Source organism: Plectropomus leopardus, chromosome 5 (genome assembly GCF_026936395.1).
Source record: "Plectropomus leopardus strain MGB_pleo_1.0 chromosome 5, ASM2693639v1, whole genome shotgun sequence".
NCBI classification, from domain to species: Eukaryota; Metazoa; Chordata; class Actinopteri; order Perciformes; family Serranidae; genus Plectropomus; species Plectropomus leopardus.
In genome coordinates this window covers 2,156,076-2,172,738 of record NC_142180.1, presented here as the reverse complement: position 1 = coordinate 2,172,738, position 16,663 = coordinate 2,156,076, and the positions used below count along the sequence as shown (strand labels likewise).

The window sequence follows — 16,663 nt, the reverse complement described above, 5'->3', positions numbered from 1 at the left end:
CTCAGAATTCACACTCTACAATATGCCTGTGAGTCATTACATTTTTGCAGGACTAAAATAACACGGTGATAGTTGCCTGACATGTCTTTGCATCTTTTAGTGGTTTATTCTTCAATAATAATTATTATTATTTTATGAGTTTTTATTTTTCATGAATTTGATTCACTTTTATGTTCAGTTGACAGCTTTGTTTTATTCCTGAAACTTGTATCTCGCCCTATGTGCAGCACACTGTGCTTCCACATGGAATGAAATGTGCAATATAAATAAATTTTTGCTTGTCTGCTTGCTTGTCACAGGATCTGATGATAGATAATTGGTATACCTTTAATAGTGCTAATTTGCCCAAATGTAAATAAAAACAGGCTGAAAGCAGCTCACTGACACAGTGTCAGACTTTGCACTGAATGTCTCAGCACTAACAGATACACCACAGGCTGAAATATCATTAGTGTGAAACAGGATGTAAGTGCATGGTGTGCTATAGTATATCCACCAGATGCAGATCACACTTTAATATCAGGTGTAAATTATATCTAAAATACTGCTCCTCCTCACCAGAATAGATAAATTAACACCTCTGGCGCACACAGACACACACACACACACACACACACACACACACACACACACACTCACACAAACACACACAGTGTCACATGTCAAACAGACACGCCAACACTTCCTAAATAATCCACACACAAACACACATTGAAAATGCACGTGTCTGTGTGTGTGTGTGTGTGTGTGTTAATCATCAGTGTGAAGCAGCTGGCCTCTGCTGAGATGTCAGTGAGAAGTGTGCCTGTCTGCTCAGAGCGTGTGTGTGTGTGTGTGTGTGTGTGTGTGTGTGTGTGTGTGTGTGTGTGTGGGTGTGTGTGTGTGCCATACTTTTGGACCAGTAATGCGTCATCATGAGAAACTAACAGTCTAAGAACAGAAATGAGATGGAGAGAGGGAATGAGGAGGAAGAATGGAGAGATGGTATGATAGGAAAACTTAAGAAACTTTCTCAAAAGGAGAACTGAAATGTCAAAGGGAGAACATGGAATGGAATGTTTACATCTGTAATGTAGTGTCTTTAGCATCAGATCTGCATCTATACGTTCACTCTGAACTGGCTACATTTGTAAATGTGTATTAGTAAAGTAATAATTTGGTCAGTTGTGCTGTCTCTGCCACACTTTAGCTTCTATGGTTCTATGACAGATATTAGATTCTATGTACTTTTATTGTTGCTAGCTGAAAAAAGGCAGAGAAGATATTTTGCTGTTTTTACTATGGGCAGATGACTCTACTAAAATGACATACAAGCAAATCTCGTATGGACTAAAGTCTTTTTTAAAAAACAAATGGCTTTTTAAATTTAGATGGCGTAATGTAGATGGAGGCAGAGAGGAGCATATGACCACTCAGATGGCATGTCTTACACAGCAGCAGTATTTCTGCTGTCAACTCACAAAAATACCAAATGTTAGCAGGTACAAGGTAGATTTATTTCTTCATTTTTCTTAAATGTGGTTTAAGAAGTTGTGCTGCTGCATTCATTGATTGATTGGTTGACTGTATTTATGGATGATCAGATACAGAAACATAAATATCTAAACCTCTATGCCAGTAATCAGTCGCCTGGACAGACGGTTGGTTGTGAATGTGTTTGTGACATGAGTCAGCCTGGTGAAAACACTTGTGGATCTCACTATCTTCTGACTTTTAGGCAGCTTGTGACAGCTGTGCAGCTGAGAGGACAGCTGGCTCTGAACGGATGTTGGAGTCAGTGGGCTTTAAACGACAGATGCTACGGCAGTGCTTATCTAAATCTTGACTGTGGTGTAAATTTTGGGGAAGCATTTCTAGTCTTTGTGAAGAAAAATGGGATTTATGGAAGAAACCTAAAGAGACACAAGGAGGCATGGTGGGAGGAGGCTGAGTTGTTGGGAAAGGTTGTAATGGATGGATGGCACATTATTGGATATGTGCAGTGGATGGATAGATGGGTAGCTACAGATAGATAGACAGACAGACAGACAGATAGATAGATAGATAGATAGATAGATAGATAGATAGACATATATATAGATAGAGTCAAGGTGGTTTCTCAAACTCAACACTGGATGTAATCCTTGACCTCAAGATTCATTTCCCATCTAAAGTTTCTACTCTTCCTCCAGAAAAGAACATGAGAAATTGTCTTTTGTAGGACAAGTAAGGAGAAAATGGCTATAGAGTTTATTGTGGTTGGAGTCTGGTTTAAAGTAATCTGTGACCACTCACCTCTCTTCTGCCTCATGTTGGGGCTGGGGTTGGTCCTCCTGAAGCCTGACTCTGGACTCGATGAGTCGGACTGCCTCAGTGCCATCTTACGCACATTCCTGGAGCAGAGAGACAGGTAAAACTGGTGTAAGTGGTTGAAATGGCTGAAGCAGAATGTCTGCGATTTGATTTCCAAGTATCCTATATTCCTGTCCAATATGGAAAATTCTGACAACAAAGTGTAAGGTTTCAGATCCTGTGCAAATGTTCTTATAATGGTAGGAGGTGATTTGAGCTCAAATTTTATCTTATTGTGTTGTTAATAAAATGGAGTTGATTGCTCACCTCATGGGGGCGCCGTAGATGTTATGCTGGCTGGCTTCTGTCAACACAAGAGGGACACGACATTTTTACATTTCACTGTTCAACATATGACAACAGTGTTTCTTCAGTGCAGTTCAACAATGATGTAACTGTTGCAGAAATCATTTATGTGAGAAATTCCTGATCTGTTGCCTCAATGAGTAAGGTCTGCTGAAGTTTAACCCCTTGAAACCAGAACAAATTGGCTTAATCATTTTCAAAAACATGGGAGAAATGAAATGAGCAACTTTTCAAGAAATAACCCAACATTAGTAAGGTATTAGAGAAGAAGTTATAAAACATTACCTGAAAATTAGCAGGAAAAAAACCCAAAAAAGCAACAACAAAAAAAAAACTAACAAAAAAAAAATTAAAAAACAAGAAAATGGCTTGAAAAAAAACTGCAAATGTATTTAACTTCAAACATATAATTATAATTAAATAACTGTTGTCACTAATTATTATTAATTCATATTAATTTCCCTCTCTCTGCCTCTCTCTCTCTCTTTTTAAAACAAAATTTCAGTTTAGTTTCATGTCTGCTTTTCCAAATTTCTTGCAATTTGCAGGACATCTCTTTCGAAGTGGCTTTGCCTTTTTAGCTATTTAGCTCCTTTTAAAAGAAGTCAAACAAATTTGCACAGGATTCACTGATTTTATCACTTTTGAAAAGCATCCATATGTTCCAAAAAAAGCGATGTGGATCAAAGGATTAGCAACTAAAACTACTCAGTTACAGAGAAGTAAGATCCAAAGAACCAGCACTAAGATTAGATGAGGTCCTGTAGAATCTTGTGCTCTGCACCGTACAGGACATGAAGGATACAGCGCAGACAAAAGCTTCTCTGGCTCTTCACCTCTTCCTCCATTCTAACATTCCTGAGTCATCTCCATGCATCAAACCACACAAAGTGCTGCGTCATGTCTGTAAGCTGCTTTTACTGCCTGATAAAAATTACTTTGTTACCCTTTGAAGACAGTAGAAACATCAGAACACTGAAGTCACCCAGATACAGCGCTGGATATCAAAAAGAGCCTGAATGAAACAAGCGGACATAGCATTGGGATCTGAAAAAGGGCTTCAAAAAAGTCATCTGTGTTTTCATCTTGTCAAGATGGGACCAGTAAAAGTACTTGTATTAGGGACTCAACTGAATGGCCATTTCCAGCTTGTGCAAATTTACAAACGACACGACCACATCACTCCCACCCCTGAAACGCTGCACTTGCTAACTGTGAGGTATAGAATTAATTTCAAACTTTTACTAATGACTTTTAAAGCCCTACATGGCCTTGGTCACAGCAATAAACAAAAATAAATTCACAGAACTCTGCATACTGTATCCTTTTACAGTTTTTTGATATTTATTATTATTGTTTGTTAGCAAAGTTGTTTATTTGTTGATTTCTCATTGGCTCTAATTGCCATAGGCACTGAATGTGGTTGGTCCAGCACTGCTGCCCACAGTCACAGAATGCACATGCCTATGAGATGTGAACATGTAGCCAAAGATACATTTTTTGTCCCCAGATAAATTTATTTGAATCATTTTAGAGGTCTTTTAGAAGAGCAAAATGTATTCAATTAGAGCAAAGACTGAAGAAGAATTATTTTTGTTCTGCTTTAATATTCTGTGACTCATCTAATGCCCCTGAGATTTGTGTTGTACCTCTTTAGAAGTTTCCCAACCCTTTCAGTGGATTTGATGGATTCACAGATTTTTAAAAATGCATGTTAAAGAAATCAGTTTACCTAGAGAGATACATGCAGAAAGTATCAATAAGAAGAAAGCTGTACGGTGGTTGTGGTTGTATTTGAATTCCATGCATGATGTGTACATGTTCGTCAGTCTTAACAAGCAGACACAGTGCAGGCAGCCAAGATTGACTCATTTGAAAAGAATGAGCTCCGGTGAGAGCCGGTGTCTGTGAGTGTGCACGGTTTCACTCCTCACTGCTGCTGAGGTTCTCCTCTCACACTGTTGTTGGCTGCCCACACCTCAAAGTGACTGGCCTGTATGAATAAAACATCTCTAGTTCCATGATGAAAAAACATATCCATTTTGCTGAATACAATACTTGGAGCATGTGGAATGCCTCTATGCTAACTCTGCACTTTCTCTGCAGTTTCATTGGTTACTGGCAATGGGAGGTGACAAGCAAGATCATTCACAGTGTTTGGTATTTCACTTATGTGAGCTACGCATTTGGCTGAGGCTGCACCTGACTGTCTGCAGTTATTTTACTGGATTCTGCTGTGCGACATTTCCTGTCACACAGCAGAATCCTGCAGGAGAGATTTGTTTACGTTGCATTTTGAGGCCTCTTGTTTAGATATGAGATGATATCACAGACTGTGGAAGAAGAAGTGGACATAGCAAACCTGATGTTACCCATTGGATTGTGGAGTGATAATTCCCTTTTTTGTGGTATTTTTTACTCTTCATGGGCCCATCATTTACTAAATGATTATCATGCTGCACTGAGGACTTGAAACGAGATAAGGTCTGCGTGAGACAAAAATGTTTACTTTTGCAATGTTTGTAATTTGAAGAGAGCATGATTGCACTAATCTTACAGAACATGCTGACACGTGTGGTCACGTGGCTACATGCGTTCACATGTAGGAGAGACACAATGTTGCCAGATTGGAAATGTTATCTATCATACCAGAGGCTCAGGAAGGGAGTATTTTGAGAAAAATAAATGTACATCAGTCACAATCAGAAGAATGAATAGGTTAAATTTATAAGTATTTAAACAACTTCTTTAAACATCTACAAATCTGCTCATACCCACTGCCTTAGAAAGACGCAACTTCTCAGTCTGCACAGCTCAACCCACAGCTGACGTCACGTTCATGTCATCATGGCAGACACCATACGTGATTGGCACTTAAAGAGATCATGTGAGAGATGATGCATAATCACAGATGAAGGAGCCAGGAAATGAGATAAAATGAAAAGTCTAGACTAAACTAAGTGCCTACTGTAAGTGTTACAGTGGTCAAATTATCATACGTTTCAGCTGTTTTGGAATTATTGATTGCATGTTGTGCAGAGGGCAAAATTGTTGTACAAATCCAATGATTATCATACATCTGGCAACACTAGAGAGACATATGAACACATGTGACTTGTTATGACCCCTGGGGTTATCTTGTTTTTTTCTGGGCCTGTGTTTCTCCTCCTCTCTCCTATCTCTCTCTCTGTGCTGTGTGGTTTGTGCCCTTATAGAGTGGGGAAGGGATGACGTATTTTTGTAGGCCAACCAGGAAATAAGCAGCCAGGTAAATCCAAGTAAATAAACTGCTCTTTTTGCCTTTTACAGTTGTAAGCTGGTTGTTCTTGAGAGTGGGAGAGTGGGAAAGCACCTTCAGAGAAATAACAGACTATACATAGACGTAGGTTTCACATGGGAATTTACACAGCTTAACACAAAAACACCATGAAAGTGTTCCAAAACCACATTACCTCATGTTCAAAGCACCTGCATTTTAACATATCTTGCACATGTTTTTGCACATGTGAAATCCATGACTCCAAGACAGAGCTTGGAGTCAAAGATCACACCTAACTAGGCAGAAGGCTTTCCGTTGGAGGAGAGGTTCCCAGGGGTCTTTTTGAAATCACAGTTCAGGTTTGGGGGCAAATAAAAGGGCCTTAGATTTGGACTCATTCTGCTAGAGGACGTCTTGAGACATTTAGCACTTAATATCAGAGAGACAGACCACAACATGATTTTTTATTTGACAGGGTCACAAGCCAAAAAGGTCGGCAACCTGTCATACAAACAATTGCAAACAATATATGAATTCATCTGTAAACATCTGTTTAGTTTGTCTTTTAAGTTATTTTTTATTCTGTCTCAGTCATCTTTATTTCTATTTTTTATGATATTATTTCCATATTTACTGCTTTTATTCTCTGAATTGTATTTACTGTTATTGGTATGAGTTGGTATTATTATTTTTGTTTTGTAATTGTTTCTCTATTGTTCAGTTCTACTTTAAATTTAGCCTGGCCTTGGTGCAGCATAATTGTTTGGCTCTAGTGTTGTCTTTGCAAGAAACCATTGTTGCTTCTGCTTTCCTTGTTTGTCAAAGCACTTTGAACTAAAGTTATTATTATTATCATTATTATATATTTGTACAGTGCTAATACAGTTAGCACAATCATAATAAGTCATAATCACTCTGACTCTGCTGCTCTCTCCTCTTGTAGAAACACAGCTTTTTTTCAGTGTTTGCTGCATGTTGCTTCCATTTCAATCACTGTTGAGCTATTGTCAATGAAACTTGACACTTCCTACACGACTGGCGTTTCATATTAAAACCCTTCAAGTGTCTCAAGGGACATAATCCTGCTATTCCTGTTCCTTCTTCTGAATTTACAGTGTGAACCATTAGATTACAGAAAACACACTCCTTCATATTATTGTCTTGTTGCCTGCTTTGCCCTCTCCATTGTTTGAGAATAAACACTAAATCCATACATAATCCTCATACAGCCTCCTTACAACATGAATATTTGGCCTACTAAGTTATACCTCTGTCATTTATATTTTGTGTTTATATTACATTTTCTGTTGTATCATTTTAATTCATTTCAATTATTCTGCTGGCCCAGTTTCCTCCAGGAGATCAATAAACCACTGACATCTCATCTTGTTTCTTATGGTTTGGCAAAGACGGTAATTTTAGGAGTTGGTGAAGCATGCATCAATAAGAAGAAGAAGAAAAACTGCTGAAGATTTTGTAATATGTTTCAGTTCAGGCAATGTGATGATTTCTGAGGAGGAGCTGTGTAGACAGTCTACAGCAGTGAATATGCAGCATTAGAGGCATCATTTCCATCTGGGCTTTAGATACATCCAAAATAAATCTTAGTGATGCTGTTTGTAATCACTTCTATCTGATACACATAAATGAATTAAGTTTTTTAAATTAATTAATTAATTAATTAAATTATCATGTTCAGTTAACGCAACTGCTTGGAAATCAAGTTGAGAGAAGTTCATTTATTTATGTGTTACTGATAGTAAGTAAGTAATTATTATAAGTTGGTTAACTTTTTTTTTACATACATCAGGATTCCATCTGCACATTTATCTAATTTACCTCACACATCACTCACATTATCATCCATCTCTTCCTCTGTTTTCTCTTTTACATCACAGTCATACGATCTCTTTTTTCTCTGCCCAGCAAAGACCTGGCTGCTGGTCATCTTCATCCTCCTTCTCTCCACCCTCCTCTCGCCTCACATGTGCTCCTCCGTCCTTTCACCAGCCTCCTTCCTTCCCTCTGTGCTGCCTCTCAGCCTCCATCTCCACCCTGAAAATCTCCTCTCTGTGTGTCTGTCTCTTTGTCTCTCCTCACCCATCATTCCACCGAACTCGTCTCTTCTCTCCCCATCACTTTCAATCTCCTCCCTCTGCTCTTCCCAGACCAATTTTATGCTCTCTCTGTCTTTCCTCTCCCTTCCTCACATGGAGTCTGAGGTGTAAATCACACACACACACACACACACACACACACACACACACACACACACATACACACACGCGCGCTGTGCTGCGCTGCGCTGCACCACCAGAGCCTCCTACAGCCTCTGCTCTCCAGGCTTCATGACAGGGCTGCTGTGTTATTAGTCAGTCCGCTCACACACACACAGACTCACACACACACACACACACACACACACACACACACACACACACACACACACACACACACACACAAGTTGTCAGGCAGGCAGAGTGTGCGGCTCACACACGTTGGTTTTCCTGTCAGTCAGGACCACAGAGTGGAACTGTGGACGACTGATGCTCACTGGTACAGAGAGGGCCAAGAGACGTGGTAACACACAGGAAGGGTGAGAGAGAGACAGAGAGAGAGAGATCGAGAAAGGTGTGTGTTACTGTGTGTAAATAAGTGCATTTATGTTTTAGCATTTGTATACTTGTGTTTACGTATAATTCTTATACTCTGACTTTAACTACTAACCAAAGTTATTTCCACCACTAATTAAACTATGATTTACTTTTCTTATTCATTGTGTAAATATCAGAAAATAGTAAAAGAAAAAAATCACTATTTCCCGAAGCTTTAGTTTACATCTTTACAATGATTGTTTTGTCTCATTAGCAGTACAAAAACCCAAAGATTTGTTTTTTACAATGATAAAAAACAGAGGAGGACTTTAAGGACTTTAAGGTACTGCTGGGTGACTTAGCCTTTAATAATATAACATCTTTTTTTTAGTTGATTGATATGTTGTACTAATAACCAAAATTTACAAATTAACTAGTAACCAAAGTGATCAAATATATATAGCAGACAAAAAAATCAATATTTGCCTCCAAAATATAGTGGAGTTTAATCCTTTAGAACCTGGAGCAACATTGCTTTTCTTGTGCTGCTTTTAGACACCTTTTGAAAGTATTTCAATCTTTGAACCCTGAGCAAATTAGCGTGATTCCTTCAAAACAATAGGAAAAAGCAATGAGCAACTTCATGAAAAACGTTCCACAAATTGCATAAAATGTATAGATTTATTAAATTATTTTAAAAATGCTAGAGGAAAAAAGCTTAGGTAAAAAAGTAAAAGTGTGGAGAAAAAGAATAAAGCTAGGGAAAAAACTAACTGTTTAATTATCATAATTATATATTTAAAATAATACTGAAGATTATTAGAGTTTTAAAGCATTTTTTCCAGGTCATTTCTTTGATGCTGCTTTTTGTTACTTAATTTTTTGTGTGTTTCATCACACACACAGTTAGGTAACATAAATTACCACGAAAGGGAAATATTAATGTAAAGTACAAGGAAAGTACAATTGCAAAATTGTACTTAAATAAATGGATCTGGTTATATTCCATCACATATAGCACAGCGGTTATGCTGTATAACTGGAAATCCTCCACCTGTATTTTGACCTGTGGTGCACTTTTCCAAGATCACTGCTCATAAAAGTTACAACCAACAGAAATGTACATGTGTCACATCCTGTGTGTGCATGATTTGGGATACTGAGATTCTTGCAGAGAGAACTCTTTGAGTCACAAATGGAAAACCTTAAATGATTTTCTTAAGTTAGTGAAGGTTAAAAAGAAGAAAAAACATCATCCTTTTATTGGGAACTAATTCATCTGATTGATTCAAGTGTTTTAAACTGTTAAAATACAGACACTTATCATTGCTTTACATGCAACTGACAACTACAAACATGCTAAATAGACTGCTTATGTTTGTATGTTGTAATTACATCCTTCTCTATCTGCAGTTCAGAGGCAGTTTTAGAAAGAAGACATTTCCCTGACTTGGCAGTCGCTACGAGAGAATGACAGCCCATCAGTAGATTGCAGCGAAGGATGACTCCAAGATGTGTTGATTGATACTGCTGTTGACAAGAACATTTTCATGATAACTGAAAGAAATTGAGTTGTTGCAGCAAAAAATAATAAAAGAGCCACAGCATGGGAAAAATAGAAGAGAAAATAAAACAGGATATGAATAAGAATTTTGAAAAGTTTTAGAAACACTTTTAGAATGTTTCTTAAAAATGGACTGTGCTGGGGATGTCTGGTGAATTGTGAGAATGCAACACAATAGCAGCAACAGAGTTGAATGTGTGATTAGAATTCTGATTCCACGGAAGCATCAAACATTACACGTCAACTAGGCGAACACAAGCTAACAGATGAACCCAGGTAGAGAAATGACTCGGCCCAGCACCGGCCCAAACTCCACAAGCTGGAATAAATAAATCTGTCCATATGGTTGCCCTACTCGGCTAAGACTCCAGATGATGACGCCCCAGAATCATGCAAAATAAACAATCCCACTTCAAGCTGCAGACATAGCCATCACTGGGCATTTATCAAAAATATCCCAGCCCTGCTTTGGCATAAACTCGCCAGGAAGACAAAAGTCAGGCTGCATCCGGCTGCCCAACTCGACTGAGACTCGGAATCAATGACACCCCAGAATCGGGCTGAATAAACTGTCCAGATTCTAGCTGCCAACACTGACATCACTGGACCATTATTAGAAATAACCTGGTCCAGCATCGACCCAAATTCGGCACACTAAAAAATACAGGTCAGGTTGCATCCGGCTGCTGACACTGCAATCACTGGGAATGAACTCATACTGACACGTTTCTGTCCTTCAACTTCAAGTTGAAACGGAAGTAAGTTTTTATGAAAGGGGTAAAAATACACAAGGAAGAGATATTCTCAAGTGCGTGTGTGTGTGTGTGTGCGTGTGTGTGTGTGTGTGTTTGTGTGTGTGTGTGTGTGCGCGTGTGTGTGCGTGTGTGTGTTTGTGTTTGTGTGTGTGCGCGTGTACCTCTGCACGCCTCTAGCTGGCCTGTAAGAACTTTCCGAATCTCTGACACCCACATATTTTTCACATCCATGGAGGGAGCCTGGGGAAGAATACACACACACACACACACACACACACACACACACACACACACACACACACACACACACACACACACACATCAAACAAGGTATACGTATACAACAAGAGCATTTTAACACTAATGCTGTTTTTCTGAGTGTTAAGTGGTGAGCTGTGTGGAGCAACACTGCCACCAAGAGGGGGATTGTGGGAGAGACCACTGAATGCCTCCCTTAGTGTGATCTACTGTATAACTAAATGCAATATTAACTGGATCTTTTGAATAATACTTAAGTGTAAGTGTAGTTTTTAAATTTCTTTTAAACATTTTTATCGATAACATCAAACTGAAAAAACACATCACGGGGTGTTCAAATTAACATTTTTCTTTTCATTTTATTTGCATATCTACAATAAATGTTTTCTTCCTGACAGGACCTGGGTATTACATTACAAATGTAACTACACAGTGACACAGCATAAGACATGTCATTTTCCATCCTCCAACACCTAATAAAAATGAAAGAAGCATTACCAGCAAAATATCCTTCAAGTATTAAAAGCTAAATGACCTCCCTAACTGATATATTACTATTAATAACTAATAGTTTTTAATATTGATGCATGTGTAAGCAATGTTACACTATCATAGCTGGTTGAGGTGACTACTTTAGATGCAGTTTGTGGTCAAGTACCTTCCAAAGGGTCACTAGATCATGAGATGATTTTTGGGGTCGGACAGTGTTAAAAACAAAGTTCTGCAATCCAAAACTTTTTATGTTTTTTTCTCTTTTTTTTTTTATTTTTTATATTTTATCTAATGTTGCACTTTTTTTTGTGAAAATGATCCCATCCATCAACATACCTGGATGATGTACACCTCCTCTCTGCCATTGTACCACACCTCAAACTTCTTAATGTCCCCTTTGACGTTCTCTGTGATCCCTACAGCACTCATCTGGATGGAGACACAAGGACAAAGACACTGTGAGATGCTGCAAAACTCTGTCATCAGTCATGACTTAAAGTTTAATAAATGAATAAAACCCAAAATGACCTGAAAACTGAGGGTAAACTTGATAAGAGCAGATTGACCTGTTGGAGAGCTCCAGGGCAACACACCAACACACTTTACCCCCCCGAGTAGTGTGTATGATGCCTTTCTGTTGCTTTTATGATCCGAAAATAATTTCAACTCAAACCCACATTTGCAACTATAAGGTACTAAATATTTCCTAATACATTACATACAGATTTGCCTGAAATATATGCATGGGCCTCTAGTTATGGATTAAATTGGGGGTACAAGATTTGATGCAAAATTTTGAGTGTCAGACACTTTATTGGTACATTCTTTTAAATTTGTATGCTCTTATTTTGGATGATGGTGTTTTTATTCATGTAAAGGAAAACACATTTCCTGCGTCAAGTGACATTTGAACATAAATATGTTTATTGCATTATGATGGGATGTAATGCTATAAGGGTGTTTGTTTTAGTATTTATTCAACTGCATATCAACTTTTCTCATTTTATGTTATTTCTGCTGAGTGAGCACACATGTAAGCATGATTTACTCTTCCCTCCTCTTTTGTGTCTCTTGTTCAGGAACATGATCTTTTTAAATGTGCGCATGGCACTTATTCACAGTAATGATGCATTAATTTAAAGAAGTAGTTAAGTGGGTGATTAAAGTTCATTCCTGTTTCTGCTTAACTCGGGGTCACAGGATGTGGATTTCAGAAGGAGGTCCTTAGTCTGCATGAATACAACTCTGCTACTGTTGATAACAACACAGACACAAACACAAGCATGAAGCTGTTTTGTTGAACAGAAAAGTGTCAAGTGATTGACTTTCTTTCATACTTGACTTCCTTTGCTGCTCACTCTCTGTAGACTTGTATGGAACGGAACCTGAGGAGCTGTACAGAATATTTATCAATGACAGATTCAGCTCCCTGCAGGTTTATACGGAGAAATGTCAGCATGTGTTTCCATGCTTTGAGAAATAACGCTTACATTTCAAATGTTTTAGATCAAGCTTTAATGTGGTGTTGTGTTAAATGCTCTCAAAATCATCCATTAGTTTCATAAGTATTTGCAGGAGGTGGCTTTTTTTCAGTTAGAATAGTTCTGCTACATGGAGGCAGTGAAACACGATGAAAACAACAAAACCATAGACAGTTGTTGAGGATAACATATATTAGTTGCTTATTTACCCAACCAGCTGACACAGAGTTGTGTTCTTGGATTCAGTGGGATGATAATGTTGCTTCGTCGTGGTTGATCATGCAAGTATGCAATTGTTTGTTAACATGCTAGCAAAAATCAAACACAACATGCTCACTAGCTTTTTAAGATTTTTTAAGGCTGAGTGCTGAATCCTCAAAGTGGATATCAATACAGTCAAAAATAGAGCAGCATTCCAATATAGTGTTTTTCTAAATTGCCACATGGACGCCCTTCTCCAGCATGTGCGAGTGGCAGTAACAGAAAATTCACAGGTGAAGTAATCATATTTACATGTGACACCACCTACAGTGAATCCCAGCCTGGGGAGGCAACATTCTCAAGAGAGCTATATTTATAATATTTTAAAGAAATACATATAAAAATAGATCAATAAGTAAATAAAAGAATAATAATCACTACCACGAAACAAAAAAAAGTAACAGCTGACACCAGTTCACTACACCTGTAAATTTTCTTTCATACTATTTCAAGCAACAGTTCCAGAAGCTTTACTGATAAACTGAATTTAAGCTGTTTCTGTTGTAGACTGTCAGATTACAGTCAGATTAAAGGTGGGTTCTTCATCACTTATCAAACACAGAGGAGTCACACAAATGAAACAAAAGCGATCTGGACATATGGAAAAAAGAAAAAAACACAAAATAATCTGCATCTGACCTTAAGTGAGTGTTTGAAGCTGTAGGACGGGGTCTTCTCATGTCCGTCTGTGGTCTCCTCTCGTTTCTTACAGAACAGCATCATCTTGTCATACAGGAACAGGTGTCTCTGCATGGGCTTAAACCTGGCCAGGTCCTTCACCTGAAATTAGGTCATCCATCACTTTATCTGCATGCCTATGTGTGCATCAGTCATTCCACACTTCAACTATCATATACATCAATGTTTAACATCACAATTTTTTTCCTTTCACCATCAGCAGCAGCCTCTTCCTGTTTGTGCAGACACACCTCACAAAATTTGTCATTGCTGTGGTTTTCTTCATCCATACTTTTTCTTTAATAACTATATATGATGCTTAAACATATTCGTAATGTTTTACATGCATGTTTTAGCCCATTTAATACAAATCATATTTTCCAAACAAAAAAATTCATAATCCCGCTACTCTATGTTTTGTTTTGTGGGTGTTTTGCATTTGACTGCTGTTGAGGCATGGAGTCCTACTGATTATGTTCAAGGCTTCTGATAATGCAGGGACGGTGATGTTGTGTGGTACCTTGCTGTGGCCTTTCTTGTGATCAGTCCACACATTAAAGGATCCCTGCATCAACAGCTTCCCGAGTTCACTCAGGTTTCCCTGTGAACATCGACACACAGGTAGACGTTTAGAGCACCATTCAGTACAGTCACAGCAGATTGTAGTGGCAGCCATTATAATAAGGGTTAAGATGGGAAAAGGGGAAAAGGGAAAATCAATAATCCATCAAAGGAGACAAAAGCTTTTTTTTTTTTTTTGAAGAGTTTTAGGACTGGGTATTGTTTAAAAAATTACAATACCAGTACTTTGAAAGTGATTCCAACACCAATCAAGTACTTACTTCAATACCCATAATGTAAGTGGAGTGGCCTATATATCACAAAACTTAAACTAATAGTCTGGGCTCTTATTTGCTTCAATCATTGGAGACTAAAGAGACAGAGAGAGAGAGGGTGGGAGATAGATAAAGTTCCAACACTCGGGATACAGCACCTGAGGATTACAGCGAACACAACGGCTGGCCACCAACGCTGGACATTCAGTATGTGTACATAATGTTAGAAAAAGTGGAATTATTGTCTTTGACTAAAACTGGACTTTTAAAACACATGACAACATGTTAGTCCGACTGAAATCAGACTAGATCAAAATTCTCAAAATCAGCCTAGCATTCACTGTCATGCACTCTTGCAAAGCCCGCTTGTACTGTACGTTGCATCAGGTAAAAAATAGCAAAGAGCTTTATAAACACAAAATCACACACACACAAAATTCATGAGCACAGAGAATGAACATGTATGGAAATGATTCACATTCAAACAGAACTGTGCATCAGAACCAGAGGAGGTTGACGGTTTGAGGTGGGATAAGCTAAATAATCAAAATAAATACAAATACATCCCCCTTGTTGCCATCCCTCTCTACATCTTTTTACTTATGTTCGATAACTGTGTGTATCTGTGTAACCAAGCAGATCCACACAGTGATATACATCACTATTTCCTGTTTACACAGTCTTGGTGCAGAACGAAAGTGTTTGAAACACACAGATAGAAGATAACAAATCTCACAAATGTTTCCTCACTAAGAAATGCATCAAATAGACACATCCAAAGAATCACAACAACTTCCACAATTACCCCTCACCTCTCCATGATTTATTAACTTAGTATGGTTTTAACTGCCTGACCTTCAAGGCATGGCGGGTCAACCCCCCACACACTGTTCAGTTAATAAATGATCTGGAGTTAAAGCTGTGGACAGAAGTGTGCAGGGTTTCCATGACAGAGGGGATTGTATGCATTGTTAGAGACAAAAGTGCATTCTTGTGTGTATTTCATACTGTTAAAAAAACAGCTGATGCAAGCTCTGAAAGATGTTACAATCTCCTCACACAATCATCACAATCACACACTGATGTCTAAAAATGAACAGTCTGTAACAAAACAATAGACACTCTGTACAACAAAAGGAAAAAGCTTCACTCAGCAGCAGTTCATCACATCATGTTTACACATGCAGTCATTTAGTGGTGACACAAAAAGCTACAAATAAAATCAACAGTTTTTTAGGCAGTGTGTCTACTGCTGAAAATCTTTGCTTTGTTATTCTTATATCTGTTTTGAGTCACTCGGCTGTCTGATGGAACCTCACGTTGTCAAAAAACAAAAATCACAATATGACACATTCAGTCCAATGAGTTGGATGACTGTTGTTCCTCCATGGACATACCCACCTTCCAGTCACACCCCGACATCACAGCTTCTTTTCTTACTCTCTTTGTATCCATTTTCCTTTTGCCAGCTAGCACTGACTGACCTGTTGTGTCCCTTTATATGTGACTAAAGCCCGTGAAAAAGGTAAAGTCTGTTTTTGTGTATTCCCTCACAGAGAATGAGTAAATATTCTAATGAATTTGAGATTGCTATCACATCACAATAATCATCACCATAACATCAATGAAAAGTAGGGTGTCAGCCAAAATGTTCAGCTTGAATATGAAAAACCCTCAACTGAAACCCAAAATAACTAACATTTTTCAAGAACATAAATTATTCAAGGTGAGCCCACTGAAACCTGATCGGGATCAGTTTTCTTGTGCTGTGTTCAGATGCCTTTCACAAGCTGTTTAACGTTTTGAAACTTGAGCCAAGTGGTTTGATTGCTTTTGAAAACATGGGGA

General features: G+C 38.2%; 1 protein-coding gene across 4 annotated transcripts in view; it reads right to left on the bottom strand.

The window, feature by feature from the left end:
• The window catches only part of mcf2l2 (MCF.2 cell line derived transforming sequence-like 2), a 204,101-nt gene that overhangs the window by 42,633 nt on the left and 144,805 nt on the right, over window positions 1-16,663 (bottom strand). For all 4 annotated transcript variants that reach the window (XM_042512814.2, XM_088077380.1, XM_088077381.1 and 1 more), the window contains exons 22-27: window positions 14,500-14,580; window positions 13,941-14,081; window positions 11,896-11,988; window positions 10,971-11,049; window positions 2,599-2,635; window positions 2,275-2,372 (exon numbers count right to left, since the gene is read on the bottom strand). In XM_042512814.2, the coding sequence (XP_042368748.2) occupies window positions 2,275-2,372; window positions 2,599-2,635; window positions 10,971-11,049; window positions 11,896-11,988; window positions 13,941-14,081; window positions 14,500-14,580 (529 nt within the window). The remainder of the gene's footprint in view (window positions 1-2,274; window positions 2,373-2,598; window positions 2,636-10,970; window positions 11,050-11,895; window positions 11,989-13,940; window positions 14,082-14,499; window positions 14,581-16,663) is intronic.